Source organism: Spea bombifrons, chromosome 8, assembly GCF_027358695.1.
Source record: "Spea bombifrons isolate aSpeBom1 chromosome 8, aSpeBom1.2.pri, whole genome shotgun sequence".
In the NCBI taxonomy this organism is placed as follows: domain Eukaryota; kingdom Metazoa; phylum Chordata; class Amphibia; order Anura; family Pelobatidae; genus Spea; species Spea bombifrons.
In genome coordinates this window covers 29,563,738-29,588,443 of record NC_071094.1, presented here as the reverse complement: position 1 = coordinate 29,588,443, position 24,706 = coordinate 29,563,738, and the positions used below count along the sequence as shown (strand labels likewise).

Below are 24,706 nucleotides of genomic sequence, written 5' to 3'. Positions count from 1 at the left end.
ATCATACCATTGACAGTTTAAGGGTATCCTGAGAAAATTACAGCGATTTTTGTTTAAAAAGTATTCCTCTAGCAAGATGGATGCTACAAGGCGTCACCAAATACTGTGTATATGACTTGTTTGTGGACTTGAGTGCTAAACGGTAACTACGTATGTAAAACGGTCGCTCTTCGTTGTTGATACAACCAAAATGTCTCCGTTGCGGAGACACGAAGTTTAAGGCTTAGGTGTCATGTTTTGCTTAGAACTCCTTTTTTGTTTCATTATTGCTTATTTACTCTGACAGCTACGTTCAGTTACGGTTCCTGGGTTCAAAATTCAAATACAACTTAATTAACAGTTTATACCCCACAAAATATTACTTCCGAAATACACCCACTAATGTACAAAATATGGTACCAGAGACGAATCAGTACGCAACATTGCAGAAGGCTGGACGTTATACAAACAGCACTAAACTGCAATAAAAATATAATAAAAATAATTGTTTTAAAATTGAATTTTATTAAGCCCGAGTTGTAGGTCTACCAATAAAAAATTACGGTGAGAGAATGGCAACCAGTAAATGCGCATGTACGTTTTGGGAAGCGTCGCCAAACATGACGTCAGAGGGTTAGTTCTGCAATTTCTAATAATTTAGGTTTTATACGTGTAACAATAATAGGGTGTTTTATCATATTGCATTTTGTTTCATTTTTCATCTGCTGCAAAGAATCTTTGCTTGGCTTTTCACTGTAGTCTTTAGTTTTGCCAGTGAGAAATATGGTCGCCTCACGGCTTCAGCGTTATGACATTTATGACGCGCCGACGCTAGTGCTGGCGGTGCATTGTGGGGCGGGAGAGTGACCCTGAGCGGCTTCTCTTTGGGTTTTTCCGTATAGGGTGCTCGGAGAAACCGGTGAAGAGTTATGTGGTACGAGATCTTACCGGGCTTTGCCATCATGGCGGGATGCCTCATGGTCCCTGGCCTCTCTACTGCCTGGATACACCGGTTAACGAATGGGGGAAAGGTGATACGTTTAAATTGCTCTATTCTCTCAAGGAGAACACTCGTTATGACATACGGTTTTTTTTGTTACCGATTATTGTGGAAACTCACCTTTATTGGCTTTTATTTACGGTATTTTGATGGTGTTTTACTTATTGGCTGCTTGTTACTAATAAAGTAATGTGTTGTGCAGGAGAAGAGGATCGCCCGGTATGAGTATCAGTGGTATCTCATGGAGAGAGATAGGAGAGTGTCTGGGGAAAAAAGATATTACAAATCAAAGGTAAGGCTTTTTAGAATTTCTGTTAAGTGTTTTTGTACAATTGGGTTCCTTTAATGTAGAAGTTACTTGATTAATTTAGAACCAAACCATGATCGATGTGAGTAACTCTCTAAGGAATATCGTTATGGGGAGCGACTTGTTCCTGTGTATGTGGCTTCATGGGGTTCATTCAGTAAAGGCTGAGGGTTGTGTTTCAGCTCATTTTGCTATATATTATAAAGATCCAGTGCTGTTCACCTGCAAAAAGAGCTGTGCTGGCCCTGTGTGGTTTATAGTTAAATTGGTGAGGTGTCAGCATGGTCCCCTTATGCTAATTATGCAGGGCTGACGCAAGAGTTGCGGCTGCCCTTCTCCTTAATGGTCCAACGTCTTTTTGCTTTCCGCATCTTCACAGACCCCTAGTTACGGTATTACCATACGTGACATTTGTTTATAAAGTGCCGGCAGATTCCGCGGCACTGTTACAGTCAGAAGAATAAACTGGTGCAAAGGAGAAGAGGGCCCTGCTCTTGCGAGCTTACAATTTAATTTATTTGGTGTTAGCAGAAATAGTGCTGAATCTATGTGCCCTCTTTAATCTGACGATGTGTTGGCCTGTTTAGACTGCTAGTGTGACTTTGGCTTTGATGCTTTCAGGCAGGGTTCAATCTTGTGCTCTTAGCAGAAAAAAGCTTAACGGGAATAGAAATTCTCCCTAATGTATCTCTAAACCCATCGCTTTGTTGTGAAAAAATGTTAGCAGAATAGGGCAATGCTTTGTTTAATAATGCAGTATTGGATATGTAATGTGTATTGTCCTTGACTACTGTAGGTAAGCTCAGATTTATCACTTGGCATTTCTCTGGTAATGTTTGGTAAGCTGCAGACAGGCCTGACATCTGGCACCCCCAGGTGGGGCAGGAGGTTATCAGAAGCCAAGCTGAAACTAGTACTGGCTCCGGTATTCCTTTGTCACAGGGCTGTCATGAATGTCTACAAAAGTGGTATGCAAAGACCTGTGGCCAAGGTCATGCCCGACATGAACTTGTCAAGCCGGCTGGGGTCTGGCTTGGCTTGTCCTGTGCCACAGGCAGCTCATCCACCTCTATTCAGTCACACTTAACCACTTGTATTCAAATCAAGGGCTGTAAATGATACATAATGTGAGGGCATCTGCACTTTAGCACAGGTATCTCAATTAAATTTCATTAAAGTACTTGTTTTTAGCCAAGAACCCAGAGTCTCTGTCCTCTTTCCAGCCTTCTGGTTCTGGTATTGAACACCCCTGTGCTAAACCTAGAGATTCATAGTGGGTAAGGCAACTTGTTCCTTGGGGGGTTTACTCCATATATCTTACTGTTACTGTGAGTCCAGTCTGTGTGTTTTTGTTAATTGACCTTTCCACCTGTCCAAACATTGAGTTTTCCAATGAATACTTTGAAATATGGCTTTTGGCAAGGATAATCGGGTAAGAAAATGATTGGTCACAGCGTAGCGCATCTTGTAGATGACTTCGCTTACAGATCTGTTCATAGTCGGACAGCATGTACATTCGTTTTTCACTGAGTCTCGATTGAATATTGTGCCCAACGTAATGCTGATTCTGGAGAGAACAGGGGTTAAACTGGAATTGGAATATTCTTTCTTCTTATTTTTTTATGGGGTAAAAAATTGAGTAATGTTAACAATTCAAATGTGGTGCAATTCCTTGTGATATTATGGCATCCACTTGATTGATGAGGTGAGAAGGAAGGATATTCAAACTTAGGATATAATACTGTGTTCCAGTAACCAACATTTTCAAATGTATTCCTATTTGTCTCTTTTAGGGTTTGGAAAACATTGACTAACTGGCCGAATACATCATGAAGAAACACTGAATGCACCAAACAAACGTTTCATTTTATTGTATTTTAATAAAATGACATGTACATATTTAAAGTAAATAAATCTTCTCTTTAAAGCACTAATATCCCATGTTTTGGTAAATAAAAGCATAATTTAAGTTTTAAAGGCACTGAGCCGTATCTAAGCTTATAGACTTGGTTAGATGCTTTATAATTAAAGGTATCACTAAGCTAGTAAAGCGTATTGTAATCACACATAACGTACTCCACTGTGTTTAGCATACATGATTGCTTATAAAGGATAAAAGTAGGTATTTCTGCGTGTGTCATTGAAATGCTAAAAAGATTGCCAGCTGAAAGAATGCAATTGTGCAATGTACTCCTCGCCAGGTAATATGGCTCGTGCCGCATGTCGCCTCCGGATCTGTGAAGTATTTAAAAGATATTAGTTTTAATGGAAGAATGAAAAGCCTGCAGCAGAAATTAAGTTTTCTCCAAAAAATGTTTTTTTGTTTTTCGTCTAAATTGCTTGAGTACACTGTCGTGTGACATCACCCATTCCTTATTTGATTTGAAAATTGTTCCAGCTATCATTTATACATTAATGCGTATGATATATGGTTCCTTTTACATATTTGATGTCCCCCTTGAAAACATATGGATGAATTCTGCAGAATTCCCCCAAATGCATTTTTGCCTGCCAGCTGCACCAATCACAGGAAATATATAAGTAAATATCGGTTTGGCCTACAAAGTAATAAAGTGCTGTGAAACAAGAACAGCACTACAACTTGCTCCACAGTGATTTATTAAAGAGATTAGTGCACATATCCATAGGATAAATGTAAGCAATTATCCTCAGCTAATGCTTAATAATCAGACAGTATGTAGAACATACTATACTTAGAGCTCAATAAGTCAATGTGGGTGTCATATAGGGGAGACTCGTACCCTTTTTGAGCGGTAACTGCTCTGATTAGTGGATGTTAGGCCAAAAGTAGCAAGGAGAGAATTAAAAGTAATAATAATGCATTTAATACATTTCAAAATGCAGCATCTGACGAAGCTTTCAAGCATAGCGCGTCTATGTAGACGAGAGACATACATTTTTGGCACCCCTCCAAAAATATAACGTGTGGAGGGGTGCCAAAAATGTATGTCTCTCGTCGACATAGACGCGCTATGCTTGAAAGCTTCGTCAGATGCTGCATACATTGACTTATTAAGATTTAACATACTACACTATAGGAGTTCATATCTCCGTGGGGGCATAACAAGAAACCACAGGGCCCTGTGCGAAAATAGCCCTGGGCACCCCAAATTCGCAAGTAACATGTCCCACAGCTACATCTTTGCTCCCAAACAGCTTATCAGTGCAATCCTAACCACCAAACACTCTGTCTGTGCTATCTTTGTCCCAAAACAGCTGGTCTGCGCCATCATCGCCCCCAAACGGTTTATCTGCTTTCTTTTGCTTCTTGTAACATATACTCTCACACACATATATAAACACACAGACATTTACACATGCTAACACATATACACTTACTCATACTAACACACATGTATACACTCATTCTAAAATACACTCCATCTCAAATCACTTACACATACATTCTCATACACAAACACGTATGCTAACACACAAACCCTTACACGTTCATGCTCGTACATACAAACATTTTCTCATACAGATTCATGTTAACACACAGATATACATACACATTCATGCTTACATACACTTATGCATAGACATTCATGCCCGTATATAAAAACATACATACTCCTGCCTGTCCTTAAGTCAGTATAAAAGGACGTACTTCTTACGCCCCCTGCAGGTTTCGCTCTGCTGGTCCCATACCATTTAAATAAGCAAAGACACTTCTACATCATGTGTGTGTACCAGTGTCCTAAATGAATGAAGCAGTACATTCTACAGTAGCAGACTTGTGAGGGTTTTTTTTTTAGTGTTTAGTGTTTTTTTAGTGAATGAATCTAAACATTACTGGATCATTTTGCTAAAATGTAGACGATAACGTGGAATATCATGTTACAAAGTGCATGCTAGCTGTTTTCCAGGATTAAATTTACCTTTCCAAATAGCCGCAGATTTTACTCCAAGCCAGTACACATCATGCGACTCTGCTACCGTTGCTCTTTAAGAAACCAAAATACAATATTTAAAAATAATCACCTTTTGTAAATTAGCTTTTTTTTGTTTTTCTATACTATGCTTATAATAGTGCAAAGTGTCTCTTGACACAAGTGACCAGATACCCATTTTGGAACGAGGGTCCTGTTTGTATGTTTTATAGAGAATTAGGTATATGTTGTAAATGGTATAAAGGTTGATCCACACTTACATGAAGAAAATAATTGGTGGACAATCCTCTTCTGGCGGCATCCACGTATAGGTTGTTGACTGTGTTTTTAAATTGGTGTTGGAGTGAGTAATTGCGCCGTCAGAATTGTCTGGACACTTAAAACACATTAAACATTTGTGAGATACTGGCATTGACCATTACCATGGAGAATGGAAGGGTTTAACCCCAGTTTTCAGAGACCACACACAGGTTTACAGGGTGATACATGACACTTTGCTGTGACTGCATCATTAAAAGTACTATTGCATTTAGACAAAACATCAATGAAATGCTCGAGTATGCTATGGAAATGAACCTTAACACTGCTGTCGTAAGCACTTTAATGCATTTGATAGCAGAGATTTATTTTAGGTAGCAGAAATCGTACCATCAATCATATTAGTTATATCTCCTCCATGGATACAAGCACTAATCTAAGCATTTATTATTTCGCGCTGGACTCTGTAATCTCTGGTAAATCACACACTTTGTACACTTGCCTTGATTACAAATGAAAATATTGTTAGAAACCTACTTTCCCAGGTGTAGAATACAGCTCCTTACATACTACTGTCAGCCCAAATACCCAACATCTGAAAATATTCTGATTTACCTGCAAAATCTTGGTGTCATTTGGTGGGAAGACCCATTTGCCAATGAGCATTGTCTTATCGTATGTACGACTCTCCAAAAGGAGACCTCTGTATCCAGGACCCAATATCTGGACTTTAAAAGGCAAACATACATTAAAAATGTATCATAAACAGGAAAATCTATTTCAAGTTATTATATTGCTGACTATCATGCACATAAATACCTCTTATAGGTTTTCCATTTTTATATGAACTGGAGCTTATCTTGAATATATATGGAGCAGGATTTGGCTGTGGAAAGGTTCCTTGATGACCTGGAATCATTGTCTGGCAAACCGATATTGGTGCTCCATTTGGGTATTGAGAAGACATCTTGACGAGTGTTATCAAAATCAATATTTTAGAGAGTACAAACAGAATCATCTTTGGGATATGTACGCTCCTTGACACTCAGGCAGCGAGAGACTGCTGTCATTACAGTTTATGAATCAATCTTTAACCATCAAGATAGATTCAAAGGGGAGGATACTTGTTCCGTAAGCCATAATATTCTGTAAAATCAATGTTTCCATGAAATCAAGATATTTTAAAGCCACCCTTCTGTTTTCTTCAACGTTTAGTTTATTAATTTATGCTTATAACACAGGGTTATCTATAACACAAGGGGAAAACGGTAGCTGCCCCAGGCAAAAGATGGAGATATGTGCCTACACAAGCTGTCCCCAGGGCTGCATGTTTAAAACGGCTCTGAATATAGCATTTGGAACATAAAATGGCAATAGAATACATAAGAATTTCACCCAACAATCTAGAAGAAGTGTCCTTGGCTTGCCCTTGGCTTGCCCGCGGGCCCGTGACCATTCCAGTTGTCATGTATTAAACACATACTCACTGAGTATGAAATGTTACTTTATTAATACATTATTTAAGTGTATTACGAATCAAAGTATTCACTGGGTGTTAACACTGAAGTCATGGGATGTTCTTCAACAGTCTTTGGTGAAGCATATTAATGCACAGTGTAGAAAAAATAATTAGTGGAAATAATCAGTCACTGAAAAATGCATGGTAACTGTCACAAGATAAACACATGCTGGGTCATAGATATTGTAATGCGTAATTGTTTGAAACTTGGTGCACTGTGGCCCAGCAGAAGACAAGGCCAAACGGGCCCTGGACTGGATGTTAAACGCACCAGGCAAATTCATGGTGGGATGTTGCCCAATTTCGCCTCCTGCCCGCCGTTAAAGATGCTCGAGTGCCCAATGTGATACTTAAGTGTGCAGTTGCCCACTGGCTACTTGTGACACATCTATATCTGGTAAAGGCGGTTGATGTAAGTGACGCAGAGGGTCTTCTGTATCTGCCACTGATTTATCATCCACATACCAGGGGGCATTTTCATTCTATTTAGTGTTTAGGGAATTGGGTTGCTAAGTGTCGGTTTCGAACTGGAAAAACAACTAATTGGACATTGTTTGTAGCGAGATTTTATTGCAGCATACTGCTTTGGTGTATTTACCCCAGCAATGCCAAGCACCAAGAAAACAAAGGGGAAAGTGGGCATTAACAGAGTAGATACGATATGGTATATGCTGCAATCTACAGCGGCCACGATTCCCGGGAGTTGGTGCTCAACACCAGCAGTGCTACTGTATTAAATCAGAGTGTTTTATTATATTGACACTGACATTCCCAGCTTTTTAAATACATCGTTCCTGTATTAATACCCAGTGTGTAAAAATATGTTATTTAGACTTATGGCATTTTATAATTAACACATAGATTGTAAGCTCCCGGGTAGAGCCCCCTTTACCAAATGTATTGGTTTGTATGTCAGTTCTAGTTTTGTCAGACCCTTTGAATATACGTATTGCAAGAAGAGCCGCGTATATAGTTGGTAAAAAATAATAATTAAAAATAATAATAATATTATTGTAGTTTATTTTGTGGGCAGAATATCTATGCAGCAGAGCAGCCTTCCAATAACTCACCACTGCAGATAAAGGAGGCTTTGTACAAGTGCAGCCATTGGCTGGCTATCTTATCTCCATGGTTACTGTCGTGTTCAAACACTGCTCCTTGCAACCCAATACAAACGGTGACGTACGGCAAGTGAAAGTCCCACAACTCCAATCCGTCTGCCTGGGAAATCTTGTATGTGTTTCTGTTATTTCTCATGAATTATGACACAAAGCAGCAGATGAGTGGTATTAATAAAAATCACTGATAGATCTAGCGTATCAGACACGTCAGAGCAATAGAACATGAGATTGGGAGAGAAATGCAAATAATATTTTAACCATGCATCTAGTATAGAACAAAGAAAGAATTTAGCACATACCCAGCGAATATCATACAAGAAACACCTATCTAAGGTATAAATATTGGGCATCACACCCTGTCTAGTATAGGGTTATAGGGTTTTTTTGTTTTTGCTTTACCGAGAGGACGGTGGAACAGCCTCCCAGCAGAAGTGGTTAAAGCTAAAACAGTGAGGGACTTTAATCATGTGGATAAAGCTATCCCGAATTTAAGCCAAAACCAAAGTCTACATGAGAGAAAATGGGTGGACTAAATGGGCTGAATGCAATGGCGTGACTACAGGGGTCGCAGCGGTGACGTGGCCTGTACCTCTCGGGGGCCCGGTGTGACCGCAATACGTTCCTTCCGAAATGGATCGCACTTTCGGGGCTACACTATGCTCGTGGCGGGCAACACTCAGGGGTGTTCTCAGAGAGGAAGCTCACTTGGGAATCCTAGTTGTATTACCCATCTTTATGACCGGGGTTTTCCAAGCCGCAGCTATGGAACTCTGACCCGGCTACTGCGCGGACTATTCCCAGGGACGCTTCCGACGATGTCACTTATGGTCCCAACGGCGGATCAAGTCGCTTTTTGGAACATAACTACCTCGGAAACTGAGCTCTCTATTGGTACACTGGGATTGACGGCGCTGTCTTGGGATCACCCCAAAATAGTGACTCTTTGTCGGGTGGGCATTCCTGGCCATAGAACTGTATGGAGGCGCCGGACTGGTGGTTGATGATTATACTCCTAATCCAGTTATGTTTTGTGTATAAATATCTGCGCTGGCCCCAATATGTCGGAGTTCCTGTTAAAACGTTTGTGGCACGCAGAGTGCCTAAAAAACCCTCAATGCGTGCTGATTCATTTTGAAAAGATTCAAGGCTTGAAAAAGCCCTGAAGGGTAAAGTAATAAAGTCTTCAGCTCACGTAGGGGCCGGGTGAAATCGGGGCCAGATATTAAACGGATTTTATTTGTTTTTACCAGGACATGGAGTCTGAAGAAGGCTACCTTGCCGCAATAAAGGAAGCAGCGTGCGCACTAGTTGAAAGAGCTATGAACAATGCCCAAGAAAGTCTGAGAACGGAATACCAGTGTCAACTGCAAAAACACGAAGGTGCTACTCCAACAAAACACTTTTATTCGGCTTGGCCTTTGTTTTAGGGTTATTGCTTTATCTTATCTTTATCTTGTTTCCAGATCAGGAATATGTAATCAGGAACATTGAGTGGCTCCCATGCAAGGATTTCACGGTGGAGCTAGGAAAGAAACAGATTGAAGAGTATATCAATGTAAGACAAACCTGCATCCGTTGGTATTTTGTTTGTACTATTTACTTAAAATAATGTCAAATTGAATGTAATTGTCCATGTTATACGTCACTTATTAATGTTCACTCTTTTGCTCTTACCAGATGCGGACCTGAGCTATCAAAATAACCAATTGTTTAAAAATACAAAAAAGTTCATACCTGGAACCTTACGATTAAAATGCCCTTCTCACAAAACCCCAAGTTCTCTGCCCATGTTACGTTTTAATCATCAGATTCTGATAACCAAGAGTTAAGGAAACCCACTTAAAAAACTGAGTATTTGAGCTTGGTGGGATCACTCAACAGCAGGAACCCTGCAAGATCCAGGACCACATTTATTATAAACTGCTTAATACAACCAAACTGCGAAGGGAATTGAGAGAAGCTCAGTCGTGTTCTGTTTATAATTAATGTTGGTTTTGTGTTGTTATTAGACATGGGAATTTCACGAAAGCTGGTTATACTGCACAGACTTTTTGAAAGAAGAAGAGGTAGAGTTTAGTAAACTATACCATTATAAAATGACATGGAGTATCCCAACCTGCCGGAGACCTATACCAAGAGCAACGGCTTGTGTGTACTTCACTATAAAAATCTCCAAAATCAAACCTGCTGTAAGTTTATTATCACAAGATATTGTGGTCAGGGCCGGCCTTAGGGGTGTGCGACCTGTGTGGCCACACAGGGCGCCATGGTAGCAGGGTCGCCTGCCCGGGACTTAAATTAAAGCATCGTTTTTTTTTTGTTTTGTTTTTTTTTTTAACTTTATTTAACATCATTCATGTTAAAGTTTAAAAAAAACCAAAAAAAAACCCCGATGCTTTAATCTAAGTCCCGGGCAGGGACGCCGAGCGGTTGCTCGTGAAGTTCTCACGCCTTACTCTCCGTGACTCCATCGTGGTGCCGGCATCTCACGTTGAGCGCCGGACTATTCTGACGCTCAACATGAAATGCCGGCACCGCGGCAGAGCGAGAAGATGGATGCCTCCCGCTCTCACCGCAGGACTCCGGCAACAAGGTAAGTGAGGGGGGTGTAGTTTGAAGGGGCAGAGGGGGAGGTGTAGTTTGAAGGGGCAGAGGGGGAGGTGTAGTTTGAAGGGGCAGAGGGGGGGTAGTTTGAAGGGGCAGAGGGGGGGTAGTTTGAAAGGGCAGAGGGGGGAGTAGTTTGAAGGGGCAGAGGGGGGGTAGTTTGAAGGGGCAGAGGAGGGGTAGTTTGAAGGGGCAGAGGAGGGGTAGTTTGAAGGGGAAGAGGGGGGTAGTTTGAAGGGGCAGAGGGGGGGTGTAGTTTGAAGGGGCAGAGGGGGGGTGTAGTTTGAAGGGGCAGAGGGGGGGTAGTTTGAAGGGGAAGAGAGGGCGGGTTGTGAGGGGGGGCGCCAGAGGAGTAGTCCGCACAGGGTGCCACAACGCCTAAGGCCGGCTCTGATTGTGGTTGTTTTTTTGTTTTTCCAAATGTACAATTATGTGGTGTGTCAGGTTACAGATATATAATAATAATATATAAAGTAAAATGTAATAAATATTATACGATGTGTACAAGTATCTACACTACATATCTTTTATCTGCGGAACAAAACATATGGATTTTCTCAGAGGCGATGGCTATAAAATGAGAAAAAATATATAACAACCATGTCTGCGCTGGGCAGAGCCTTAAAGAAAACGTCTCTCTATACACACTGTCTGCTACCTTCAATGTTGACACTTTTCACTCTTGGTGATTTAAGGCCTAATAAGAGTGCTGTGTATTGTCTGCGATACCAAAAATTAGCTTGAATTGAAAAGTGTTAAGACTTCTTTAACATATTTTGCATTTTTTTGCAGACTTTACCTGTACAGGTTTATTTTATCTTTGAATCAACCAGACTCGTGCACAGGTATGAATATGATAATGCAACAATGTTTCCGTATCAGTGCAGTTTGAAAATAAACACTGTGTCGACCTGAAAAGGAGTCCATCCATGTTGTAATATAATGTTCCCATGACTAGAAAGCCTGTAACAGGACTACTACATTTTTCAATTTTAGATTTGTTTTACTTATGTCTTATGTGTTATGTGTATGTGTTATTTTTACTAAATTATTATAGTAGGGTTTACAAAAGCCCTTATTCATTCAAGGACCAACATTATTGATACAGTCCTGAAGAATTTAACAGAAAACTGTCACATTCCAATTAGACTGATCCTACATGTTAGAATTATAAAATACTTGTTTCTATTAAATTAAAAATCTAAAAATTATCACAAATTTTTTGTTGTGCTGTATATAAGAACTGACATGTTGCTGCACCGTCACATTTTAGATAGTTTGTATTTGTGATAATAGCTTTATGTTGAAACAATCTCCAGTGTAAACCTAGCAGAGGGGTTCATTTACTAAAGAGAGACATTTTGTTTCAAATGTTCACTCCACTATTCATTACGAAGGGCCACCAATGGCAAGAGTCTCCATCAAAAAGGTCTGAGCTGACCCCAATAATGCATAATTCAATGAGTGAGAAGACTTGGTAAAACCAGCAATATTTCTTCTATGCATTTTGCAGGGCCAGATCAATGGGTCTGGACCTTTATGATGTATAATGAAATCAAGGATTTTAAACCACAACTCTCTAAGTGCTTAATCTTTATAGAGACTCATGCTCAGTCTCCTAAAGCAGCGATTACAACTTCCAATTTAGGCTTACAGTGGATTCCAATTCAGTCTTTACTGAGGATTTAGCAGAAATGAAAGTAAATTAGCATGAAATGGCCTAGATTCCAGAACTAAACTCCTCTGTTACTATTTTAATGTAAATTTTCACCTTATTTCATCCATTAGGCCTGGACAAACAAGATTTCGAGAGAGATGGCTGAAGGATATTATCGAAAGCAAGATTATGATGATGGACAATATCACATTTTAACTGCGCTCACATTTCTAACTGCACTCTTCATAAAATACAAACAAAAATCCCTGCTTCTTAAAGTAAGGAACCAAAAAACAAGGAACAAATATACACAGTGGCTATGTCAAGAGGTTTATCAATTATTTTTACACCCTGACACTCTACATTTAGCTATGTATTCCATTTTATTATATGTGTGTATAATATATTTTAAAAGTGGGTCACCGGATGGACAATAAAATTCTAGACACACGTTGCTCTGTCTGTTTTGTTGGAGCTTGCTGTTTGACGTTGGGAGGGCTTTGGACTCCTCTGTTATGTTGCTTGCAGGTTTTGTGTGTCTGAAGCTGTCACGGTGACATGAATTAGTTCCATATTTTGTATTTTCTCTTTAACTTGCAAAAAATAAAGAACTACTAAAATGAATGATGCAATTTATTAAAAAGTTTATTTTACAGAATATTAATAGCAGATTAACTTACAACATATTACTTAATTATATCTTGTACTCGACTGCTCTACAGTGGTGATGTAGTATGTTTAAGACCTTGTACCCCCCCACCCCTAAAAACTAAAACCAATTACAAATCAGTACATGTTTTTTAGAGGAATCATCTTACTCAATGAAAATAGGAGAAAAGGGGATCTGATAATCAATTTTCTTTACATTTAAAGCTGGAAAGTGTGAAGCCACATTGTGTGTGCGGCAAGCACATGATTTATGTTCCTGACTGAGTCTCAGATGTGGCAGTCCAGAGAATAGTTTGGGTAGTTAGGCAGGGTTTATGACTTGATGTCTAATTCCCCTTATGAGTAGTTCCTAGGCAGTGAAAGCTGAATCTAGTCAAGACAGGGGCGGGCTGGGCCGGAGGGCAATTGCCCCCAGGCCGCCCTGAATCTACATGAAACGGCCGCGCGGCCGCCCATTTAAGCAGCCGATTCGGCCACACCAGGGCCGTCTTTAACGCCCCACACCGAAATGCCATTGCAGCCGATGTGGCTGTGACTCTTAAAGCAGCCAGCGTGTCTTACGGCCGCTTTAAGAGTCACAGCCACATCGGCTGCAATGGTTAATTATTAAGCGGCCGTAAAACACGCTGGCCGCTTTAAAATCATTAAGCGGCCAGCGTGCCTGCACAGTGCCGCCCAGTGTCCTGTGTGACTCCTCCCCCTTGAGCGGCACATCATATCGTCAATGTGATGGGCCGCTCAAGGGGGCGGAGTCACACGGAACAGCTCCTCGTGACAGCTAGAAGAGCACAGCAGCAGTGAAGGATGGCAGCAAAAACGTAAGTATTAAAAAATAAAAAAAAATTGTTGGGGTAATAGGCAGAAGGGGAGCCATATTCAAAGGGGGGGGGTTGCATGCATTGGGACAACAATTAAATGCAAAATGGGGGTGGCTAGGGGGTATAAGTACACAACAGAGTGGTTGGGGCACCACATAAATCAATACACAAAGGTGGGGGGCTGGGTTCAAATTACATGGCTCAGCCATTAACAATGCAAAGGGGGGCATCAATACACAAGGGAGGGGGCAGGCTGGGGACATCACATAAATCAATACACAAGGGTGTTGGGGCATAATATACAAAGGGGGCTGGCTGTGGGCACAAATCCACATGGGGCAATACACAAGGGGCATAATGTACAAAGGGGTCTGGCTGGGGGCACAAATCCACATGGGGCAATACACAAGGGTGTGGGGGGAAATACATTAAAACCAAATGGGGGGGCTGGCTGGGCATCAATACACAAGGTTTGGAAAGCATTTTGGATGTGGGTGTCAGTGTTGCAGAGCCTGTCCTGGTGTGTGTGTGTTTGGCTGTCTGTGTGGCAGAGCCTGTCCTGGTGTGTGTGTGTGTGTGTTTGGCTGTCGGTGTGGCAGAGCCTGTCCTGGTGTGTGTTTGGATGTTGATGTGGCAGAGCCTGTCCTGGTGTCTGTGTGTTTGGCTGTCTGTGTGGCAGGGCCTGTCATGGTGTGTGTGTGTTTGGGTGTCAGTGTGGCAGAGCCTGTCCTGGTATGTGTGTTTGGGTGTCGGTGTTGCAGAGCTTGTACTGGTGTCAGGGCAGGCTGTTTGGGGACAAAATTGGCTCACCCTGGGCTGTTTGGGGAAAAAGTTGGCTCACTCTGGACTGTAATTTGTTAATGTTATCTTGGTGCTGGTCGGGTTCTATGTGGGCAGTGTGGACACCAGGGCTGGCTTTGGGGGTGTGCATCCTGTGATCTATGCCTGTAATTTAAGGGGTTTTATCTATACCTTTAATGCTTAGTTGTTATGTGATTTCCAGTTGATCTGTACCTGCAAAGCTGGGTTTGTGTGTTATTCTGCTATGCTATGTTTGCATACATTATTTATGTATACCTGCAAATACAGAGTTTGTATTTCTTATTCAGTTGATCAATACATGCACGTGCTGTTTACATGTGTTGTTTATTTGATCTATACCTGAACTACCGGGAGTAAGTAAAACAGAGGTGTGGCTTAGTGAATGAGGGACAAAGGGACTCTGGGGATAATTACAGGCAGGGGCCCAAGGAAATGCCTAGGGTCCAATTTTTCCATATTTAAATTTTATTTTGTTACAAAGATTAGCAGTTTTTTAATGTATTAGACATAATTTTGTTTACTCCCAGTCCCATCACATTACATCAGTATGCGTTAGAAAATCAGGAAAAGATGGGCATGTATAGTGGGCTGATTCGGTGGCGCAATGGGCCACTTGGCTAGACTTGCCCCCCAGGCCTTAGGCTGCCAGCCCTCCCCTGAGTCAAGACTATATTGAGGTGAGTTAGATTTACTAGGAGACCCCTGTGTTTACTACCATCCTCACTAGCTTTAGGACTGCAGTTTAGTCTTGGCATAGAGATGGTTATCTAATATTACATTTTTTCTAGTAAGATATGCATTAAAAGCAGTTTTGTTACACAATTTCTTTTGTTTTTTTTTTAGTTTATCTTAAAATGACGCATACATATAAAAAAAAATAATTCTCTTTCACTGACTAAAATTCAAATATGCTAGGTTGGAAAAATGTGCTAAGACTCCAGAGATTGGCGTCTAATACGTCTAATACATCTAATACACTACCACTCATTACATAGTCAGACTTCTCAAATGATGCAATCTCGTCACTGCTTGGACGCATTTCTCCTCTTCTTGGGATATGCTTTCCAGCCTTCACATACTCTGCCATGGCTGCACCTTCACCAGGCATCACAGCTTGTCTGTAACTTTAAGAGGAAACATTTTTTTAATGCACACAGGTAATCAAAGTATCATTCAAGGGTAGTCCAGTTTTACAAATGATTTAAGCGGATCCTGAAATCTAACTTTGTTGTTTATTTGAGCAGCCATGATGTTCACAAATCTTCACTTGAACTCTCCTGTACAGATGACATCACAATATTACTGTTACATGGAGCGTTTCAGTTACCTCTGTCGTGTTGCTTGCCAGAGACGAGAAAACTGTTGACTTGAGGAGATGTGAAAATGGAGATTGTTTTACATTTTTTGCTGACGGTATTCCGTTGGCTAATGAGGTGGTTTTTTTCACCTAGAGACATAATCAAAAATTGTTCTAATAAGAGGAACAACAAATACCAGAAGAAGGAAAACCCCACTCAGCCTCCTTCAGCCAGGTAAGAGACAAGGTGATTGGGGTGATATATTGAGAGGAGGGAACATTAAATCCTGGAATGTAAAGGTTGTGAGAATAACCATTGGAATAATGGGGATGATTTACCTGACATTACAGTATGATAGCATATCTCTATGCTGGTGTTTAATGTCGAAGGAGAAACTAGAATATTTAAAAGTCCGGCAGTAGAGGTTCCTTTGTACAATCATCAATCTCAGTTTGCTAATTAAATAGTGTTTCAACATTCTTATGGTAACTTGATTGATCACATGTTGTTAAATCATCAATAGACACAATATTGTTTAAAAAACTCAAGTGACTAAAATGAACGTTTTAAAATGCTTTACCTGGCTTTTTTCTTGGCTTTGATGGTCGTTTCTTTCAATGTCTATAGTGCCTGGATCTCATCTTATGTTGATTTGGGAGCAGAAAGTCCACCAGCGCCATCTGTTCCCATAAAGCTACGTCCCACTAGAAACATCTGTGGCACGGGACCCATAAGTCGGATGGGAAGTCTATTTGAAGAGAACAAAATGTAAATGACAGAGAATTACCATTAACCTATATTAACTTTCTATGAAACATCTAATAAAGTATTATGAAAAAACCCACAGTCAACATTCTAGGTCATTAATAGTGTTCACCAAGAATCATCTCAGAATCACATTCATGCCCTATAAGTTGAAGAATTTTTACTTTTATATAATAGGTATTCTTTTCCAACATTGTGTCACGTTGCCCCCTGTATCTTCTCTGGTTTAAATCTTGTATGCTAAGTTACATATACGATATAACAATTACTCCAAAATTGTCAATACTTTTTGGACCGTTGGACACAGTTTTCAAACACAACATGGATAATTAGAATTAAATTAGATTTTTGTCACTTAAACGTTCTAATCAACTACCAAATCTATTTCGGCTTTACCTCATCAATCTCCATACATTACATATATTCATTTATAGAACATATAAATGCGTTTTAGTTATAATACCCGGTTTCAAAAAACATCAGAGGTAATTAAATTTTCACTGCATAAGTTATAGCCATTAATTATATTGTCTAAAAAAAGATTCAGCTAACGGCTAAGATTTAGCTTATTGACACAAAAAAATTTGTATCGTCGTGTAAAGATCAGTACTAATTTAGAATCTATATTAAATTTCCAGCGTTATTCTCAATAAAATACATATATATGTATAAATATGCCAATATGTACATTGCTATACATATTTAAGCTTGTTATCAAGACTGAGGAAGCAAAGTTGTAATAGAAAGGAGCAATCCTAAAATAATAATAATATTATGCAAATTGCTTTTTTTTTCCGTACTATTACTATATACAGACCCTAATGGCTCTTTTGTCTGCTGCACTGTAAGACTCATACACCTGTCTCAGTGATTATTAATATTACTAACAAGGTTTCCCATCTCTACTCCTCCTTTCGGTTCAATTGAACCTAAGTATGCATCTAGATAACTTAGTTATCATTTCGATGCATTTGTTTAGTCTATTCATGTTAAGATGTACTTTCTGGTGCATTTTTGTTTTGTTTTATTGTGTTTATGTTTGCTCTCGAGAGGGAGCATATATGTTGAGTAACTTTTTTCAGTATGATTTTTATGTATGTTTTAATAGGTTTGGAGGTCACAGGAGATAGTGGTTGCGCATAGAGAAGAAGAAAGTCACAATAATATAATATGTGGCTGGCACCGTGTGGTAAGGAGTTAAGGAATGGATACTCACATTTTTTGGGGACTTAAGCAATTAGTCCCACAAAACTTGCATGGGTGATACAATCCTCTCCTGGGGATATCTTTAGCAGCAGTCCTGTGTAGTTCTTTTTGGGTTCTCAGGATAAGGTGCACATAAAAAGTTAAACAGAAATAGGCATAGTGCTTTCTGTATAATAAAATGAATAAAACAAATAAAAACAGTTCACTATATACTCACAATATGGCGAGCAATAAATGGATTGCTCACACCTTCTGGCGTAGGTGGAATGATCCCCACCGAGGATATAAACTTGCATGTTTAAAACAATAAAAGGATACCAGGAGCAGAAAAGAATGGTTTTTTAAAAAAAATTATTTTCAGCTTTCTGGTTAAAAACCATTAAAAAGTCAATTAAAAATAGCACAAACTTTTTTTTTTTTTTTTTTTTTTTTTTTTTTTAATACCACTCAGTCAACGCACATCCCTCAGATGATACTCCGGACGGCATTAGAGACAACATCCTCATGGTATATTTTTCCCATAGAATCCCACACCACATAGTGCAACATAAAACCATATGTACAATTATATATACAAACTACTCCACAAAAATCGCTTCCACCCAAAAAAAACAAAACCCAAAAAAACAAACCCTTAGCAACCCTATCAACCACCCACATCACCACCCGACTCCAATCTATCACCACACCAACCACATCCGAATCCCTCCCTCAACCACCACCCCAATCCCTCCATTTCTTGGTTTTCCAAACTCCTTCCGCATCAACCTCCCCCAACCTCCGTAAATCTCTCAAAAAATACACATACATCCGTCCCCGAATCATTCTTACACAACCATCAGCCTCAACCAAATCTTTCTTAAATATTAACAAATTCCTCACATCCCACAAAGATTCCTTCACACAGCCTATCAACATCCAAAACAAACGCCTCTTCCTCTTCTCTAAATCACATAATCCAAAAAGCACTTCCTCAAACCCCACTCCCTCCACCCCTACTAATTCCTTCACAAACCTCCCCATTCTTTGCCACACTTGCACAGCATACTCACAAGCCCAAAACACATGTACCACATTTTCCACTCTATAACACCTTTCCCTAGGACAAACTTCTGAAACACACAACCTCCTCCCTCTCTGAAACTCCCTAGTTGGCAAACACCCATGCACCGCCATCCAACCCACATCTCTCTGTCTATTAACCAACTCTCCATCAGACAACATCTTCCACACCTGCTTACTTTGACCTTCAGTCAAACCACCCAAACAAACAACCAACTCACGATCCCTAATCATCTTCAACACACACCTCTTTTCTTCCCACATAGACACTGTCACATCTTGCAACTCATACCTTCTAATTCCAAGCTCAATTCTCTCATAAAACCAAGGCACCTTAAAGCATACTGGTTTCTTACGATCCAATTCATACAAACCATACTTCCTCAACAAGCCACCCGCCGCATATCTCAACATACAACCCATCATTGCATCCTTCTTACTCACCTTCATACATACCCGTATATACTGCACCGTCAAAAAACGCTCAATCTCAATCTAAACCTGCTCCCCATACAAAACCCTTCTACCAACAACTTAACCCTCCGCAACCCAGCTTGCGTTCTACACACCACCGTAACATCATCCATATAACCTAAAACTTTCAAACTCATCCCCCCAGTACCTGGTATTTCTACTCCTCTTACTACTTTATCACATCTAATCATCTTTAACAAAGGTTCAATCACACAGATAAACAAAATCGGTGATAACGGACAACCCTGTCTCACCCCTGACCTTACACAAAAACTCTCCGTCAAACAACCATTCACCATCACTTTACTACTAATTCCATCGTACAAACTTCGCAACCACCGTAACATTTCTACAGGTATCCCTAACTTCTCCAATATTCTAAACAAAAAACCATGTACCACCCTATCAAACGCCTTCTCAAAATCAATCGTCGCAATAGCCACTTCCAACTTCCTATCCATACAGTACCACAAAGCATCACGCAACACAATCAAACTGTCACTAATCTGTCTCCCAGGAACCGCACACACCTGTTCTTTTCCAACCAAACTACTAACAATCATCCTCAACCGATTAGCCAACACTTTCGCCACCACCTTATAATCCACATTCAACAACGTTATCGGCCTCCAATTCCTCAAATCCCTTTTATCTCCTTTCTTAAACAATAACACAATCACGCCCTCTTTCATTGAAGCAAGCAACTCATTCTTATGCAACACTTCCACACAAACTTCCATAAAATCATCTCCAATTAAATCCCAAAATTTACAATAAAACTCAACAGGTAACCCATCACATCGAGGCGTCTTCCCTTTAGCCATACACTTCACCACCCTTTCTAATTCATCTTTCGTCACTTCCCTCACCAAATCCTCTGCATCCACACTATCTACACCCTGTTCCACACCATCCAAAATCTCATCCTCCACTTTCAAATCTCTTGCTTTCTCTACATACAAATCCTTGTAAAAATCCAACACCACATCCACAACCCCCGACCCTTCCACAACTACACCATCCCTATTTAACACACTTTCCATCAAACTTTTACCACCAAACGCTTTCTTGAAAAAAAATCTCGTACATTTCTCATCCTCCTCTAACACTTTCACCCTAGCTTGAAACATTATCTTCCCTACCTTTCCTCTCAACATACTGATTCACCTGCTGTCTTGCTTCTTTCAACTCATTCTTTACATCCAAACCAAACCCCCTCAATTTCCTCAAATATTCCAATCGATTCTGCCACATCATCAATTCTCTCCTTTCATTCTTTGCCCTAACCCGCCCCATTCTCACAAAAAACAACCTCACCTGTACTTTAACAAACTCCCACCACCTACCAATCGACATAAAACACCTTTTCTTCCTCCGCAACCCCAAGAAAAATCTTTCAAAACATTTAACCACCCATTCATCTTCCATCAATAGCACATTTAACTTCCATTGCCCACGACCCATCACAACTTTCACCGCAAATTCCACCTTACATAATAAACAAGCATGATCTGTAAAAGGCAAACGCACACCAACCATTTCCACCCCACTCAAATACTTTGAAAAGAAAATAAAATCAATCCTAGAACATACACTCCCATCCTCACTAAAAAAAGAAAAAAACGTCTCAGACGACTTATGCAACCGAACTGAATCAATCAACCCAAAATCCTCCACCATTTGACCCAACTCCCTACTAGACCCATCCAAATTCGCACCTCTCCTACGACCCACCCTATCCTCATTCTTAAGAACATAATTAAAATCACCCACCAAAAACACCAATTCCCTCCCTGGTAACCACAGTTTAACATGTTGAAACAACGTCACCCTCTCCTTCCTATCTACCGGTGCGTACACATTGATTAACTTAAACCCCACACCCCCATACATAAAGAAAACTACCACCACCCTTCCACATTCCACCTCAACTACCCTAACCACCTGAAAATCAAAACTCTGAAATAAAACAGCCACCCCACACCTCTGTCTAACCCCGAAAGAGAATACAGAAGGACCCAAGGTCCAAAGTTGGCCCTGCAGAGGTTCAGACAAGTTGCATTCTTGCAGACAAAACACATCAGCTTTTTGATCCACTAATGTATGAAAAATCACAACATGTCTTGCAGCCCCCTTAATGCTCCTGACATTGAGGGATGCGATACAGAGAGACCTCATTACTTAATAATCATTAGTACTCTCCATACCACACACCTCACGTCCCAGATCGGAACTTTTTAGCTCCTTTCTCCACCAATGTCTCCTCCACCAGTCCCAAAGAACTCCTTCCAGGATCCACGACTCTATGGCTGAAAAAGCCTCCTTGCAAGCCCAGGTCTTCCGAACACACTGAGAGCGGAGAGAAACTCCCTGAAAGCGGAGAGAAACTCCCATTGCTCTCCACCACTTCGCCTAACCGGGGGGAATCAGACAAAGAACCTCTTTCTACCTCCCGAACGCTTTTTACCACACTACATCCTTCCCCTGCATCCATCATCACGTCTTCTACAGATCTAACTTCCACCCGCCTTGGTTCCTGCTCCATACTGCCAATATCTGGCAGATCTGACACATTAAGTGAAGGATCTTTAGGTGCTTCCAACATGGAAACTTCCTGATGTTGCACAATTTCCCTTTCGAAAATCAAAGGTGTGCTCTCAACGTCAGCAACACCACTCTGCACCGGATCCACAACATCTTCAGCCACTTGATCAGGCACCACAGGAACCGAAGGTCTATCTTCCAGCAGCGATCTGACAGACACTCCGGACACAGGGGCTCCTTGCTCCACCAGTTTTTCCACATAAGCAGACAGCTCGGCCCCCCTCCTCTTATCATCTGCCTCCTGTCTCTCTGCAGCCTTCTTTCGCTGTTCTTTCAACACCGGGCATGACCAAGCCCCATGCCCGATGTCTCCGCATATATCACATTTGCGGGGTTTTTGGCACTCAAATGCCACATGCCCCTTCTGGCCACAATTACGGCAAAATTTTTGCTCCTCGATACAGTGTTCGCTAGTATGTCCAAACCGAAAGCATTTACGGCAGTATATGGGACTGTTGGGATAAAAAAGGTATCCCTGATTCCCCCCGATCGAGAAATTCTGCGGCGGATGCATCATCCCTCCGTACCCTTTTTCATCGGGCTTTAAGGTTACCCAGAACCTTCTTCGACCATTATATACTCCAAACGGATTCCGTACATATTCTGGGTTCTCCACCTTAGATGTATAGCGACTAAGAAACGAGCAAATCGCATCATCCGGTACAAAAGGATTATACATATGTACTGTAATGCATGCTTTCCTTACTGCAAGTGAAGGACGAAAAACAATACCTCTCAGCAAGACGTGGTCCGCATGATTCAAACTGCGCTCCATCAAGTTCCGCGCTCCCCAAATAGTTTTGAAGGTAATATCAAAAAAACCACGATAGCCGAAATCCTGCAGGCAGAAAATCTCCTCTCTGGGCATCTGAAGCAGACCTTCAACGATTTGAACCTGGACTTCCTCCAACGTGATGAAACGACAACGCTCCTCATCTTCAATACACATACGTACTGTGTTAGGAAAGTTAGGAACCGCCATCTCTTCGATCGCTATCCGTTCCCGATGCCAGCTCTGACGAGACCCCCAATAGCAGCACCCGGCTTAAGACCCCATTAAAGGGGCCGATGCCGGGCGGCCGAGGGCCGTACCCTGCTGACACCAAGACCTCTGACCAGATCTCCTGTATAGAATACACTCGATCTTATCCAAAAGCCGAGAAGCGATCAGCTAAAGGCCAGCAGCTTTTCACCTACTAAATAGGCTTCCTCAGAGTGTCTAAAAGAGCTCCTGGTACTGAAATCCTTATATAATAAATTCAAACAGTGTGAAATTGCGCCAAAATGACATCATAATTAAGGGGTGTGGCTGATGGCATCATCAGCAACAATCCACATGTTTAAAAACATAAGGCATAATAAAAATAACAGGAAGTAAAGTAATTTACAAAGTATATACACATCTGATATATGATGCCCATGGCAAAAAACTTAATTTTGAATAGTCAGCAAAAAACAAACCATTTACATTTTCAAAGATAGCTCTCAATGTTAACAAACAATATGAAAATATGAGTTTTTAATTCTACAGACAAGCAAGACCCAAGACAAACTCAAATCTAATAAATAATCCCCAAAACTAGAAAAATTAAGCAAATTTACTAAAACTGCCGTTTTTTGTAAACAAAGCAGAGGATCTTGGGAAATGTAGTTTCCACCATTTTTTTAATATTTATTTATTTATTTTGGGGGGGATTGAAAAATAAAAGTAAAATAATAGTATTTTGACAACTCTGTATATAAGAGACAGGTGGTTAGTACTTAAAGTGACAGAAGGCAATAAAATAGTGAAACCTGATAAAAACTTAAAGGAAGAGATGTAGATCAAAATCTACATTTAAACCGTTTGGCCTCAATGTTTTTAAGGTGAATATCCAAAACATCTCATTTTTACCCAAAATTTTACTCATATTGCCTCCTCTCCAGGGGATAGGTATTTTTTTAATCGCTAAAAATTTTAGAAGATTGGGGTCTTTGTTATGCTTTAAAAAATGTTTAGAGACACTGTGAGTAGTGACACCATTTGTAATGTTTCGACAATGTTCCATTATTCTCACTTTTAAACATCTGGTCGTCATACCCACATATTGTTATCCACAAGGACATTCTAATAAATAAATAACATATTTAGTGTTGCAAGTTATACATTCATTTATCTTGTATTCTTTCTGTGTGATATTAGATTTAAAAGAATCTTGTCTGCGTTGTGTTTTATTGGTTGACTTGCAGGCTAAGCATGTATTACATTTGAAAAAACCTTTTTCTTCATTTAAAAATGTCCCTTTTATTTCTTTTGTGTTACGTGTGTAATTTTTAGTTAAAAGCTTCTTTAAAGTTGGTGCTCCTCTAAAAACAATTTTAGGTTCATTAGGGAGTATATTTTTTAAAACATCATCTTCTTTTAGAATGTCCCAGTTTTTCTTAATAATCCTTTTAAAAGTTTTGTTCTTGTTACTGAAATCTGTAACTATAGGTAAAATGAAGTTATCTTCCTTAAGGTTATCTTTATATTTGATCAACTCTTTTCTGTCAGTTTTTTCTATATTGTTTATGGTGTTCTGTATTTTCTGTGCATTATTGTTGGTTGAATTAATGGTCGAATTCTCTTCAGAAAGAGTTTTCCTTTATT

The 24,706-nt window shown here is 40.2% G+C and overlaps 4 protein-coding genes across 4 annotated transcripts in view; 3 read left to right on the top strand and 1 right to left on the bottom strand.

Annotated features, from left to right (window-relative positions):
- The first annotated feature begins 805 nt into the window (after window positions 1-805).
- NDUFA1 (NADH:ubiquinone oxidoreductase subunit A1) lies at window positions 806-3,220 on the top strand. The gene is made up of 3 exons (XM_053473887.1): window positions 806-1,010; window positions 1,182-1,271; window positions 3,080-3,220. The coding sequence occupies exons 1-3, from the start codon at window positions 909-911 to the stop codon at window positions 3,098-3,100; spliced, it is 213 nt and encodes a 70-aa protein (XP_053329862.1). The 5' UTR covers window positions 806-908; the 3' UTR covers window positions 3,101-3,220.
- The window catches only part of PGK1 (phosphoglycerate kinase 1), a 123,359-nt gene continuing 99,461 nt past the window's right edge, over window positions 809-24,706 (top strand). Inside the window, exon 1 of the mRNA XM_053473881.1 lies at window positions 809-813. The gene's annotated coding sequence lies outside the window, so the exon portion shown is untranslated. The remainder of the gene's footprint in view (window positions 814-24,706) is intronic.
- On the bottom strand, window positions 3,132-6,739 carry LOC128503704 (putative defense protein 3). The gene is made up of 5 exons (XM_053473884.1): window positions 6,278-6,739; window positions 6,074-6,186; window positions 5,461-5,576; window positions 5,189-5,253; window positions 3,132-3,521 (listed from the first exon to the last, which is right to left on the bottom strand). Exons 1-5 carry the CDS (start codon window positions 6,474-6,476, stop codon window positions 3,424-3,426), a joined length of 591 nt encoding a protein of 196 aa, XP_053329859.1. The 5' UTR covers window positions 6,477-6,739; the 3' UTR covers window positions 3,132-3,423.
- Window positions 8,087-12,983, top strand: AKAP14 (A-kinase anchoring protein 14). Its single transcript, XM_053473883.1, has 6 exons — window positions 8,087-8,210; window positions 9,349-9,478; window positions 9,562-9,653; window positions 10,108-10,287; window positions 11,495-11,547; window positions 12,491-12,983. Exons 1-6 carry the CDS (start codon window positions 8,106-8,108, stop codon window positions 12,573-12,575), a joined length of 645 nt encoding a protein of 214 aa, XP_053329858.1. The 5' UTR covers window positions 8,087-8,105; the 3' UTR covers window positions 12,576-12,983.

Coding starts and splice junctions, on each gene's coding strand:
- AKAP14 (XM_053473883.1), top strand. CDS start 8,106: ATGGTTACTGTCGTGTTCAAACACTGCTCCTTGCAACCCAATACAAAC. Junction 8,211..9,348: donor CCGTCTGCCTGGGAAATCTT/GTATGTGTTTCT, acceptor TGTTTTTACCAG/GACATGGAGTCTGAAGAAGG. Junction 9,479..9,561: donor TCAACTGCAAAAACACGAAG/GTGCTACTCCAA, acceptor TCTTGTTTCCAG/ATCAGGAATATGTAATCAGG.
- LOC128503704 (XM_053473884.1), bottom strand. CDS start 6,476: ATGATTCTGTTTGTACTCTCTAAAATATTGATTTTGATAACACTCGTC. Junction 6,187..6,277: donor AAATGGAAAACCTATAAGAG/GTATTTATGTGC, acceptor TGCCTTTTAAAG/TCCAGATATTGGGTCCTGGA. Junction 5,577..6,073: donor ATGACACCAAGATTTTGCAG/GTAAATCAGAAT, acceptor ATGTGTTTTAAG/TGTCCAGACAATTCTGACGG.
- NDUFA1 (XM_053473887.1), top strand. CDS start 909: ATGTGGTACGAGATCTTACCGGGCTTTGCCATCATGGCGGGATGCCTC. Junction 1,011..1,181: donor GGTTAACGAATGGGGGAAAG/GTGATACGTTTA, acceptor TGTGTTGTGCAG/GAGAAGAGGATCGCCCGGTA. Junction 1,272..3,079: donor AAAGATATTACAAATCAAAG/GTAAGGCTTTTT, acceptor TGTCTCTTTTAG/GGTTTGGAAAACATTGACTA.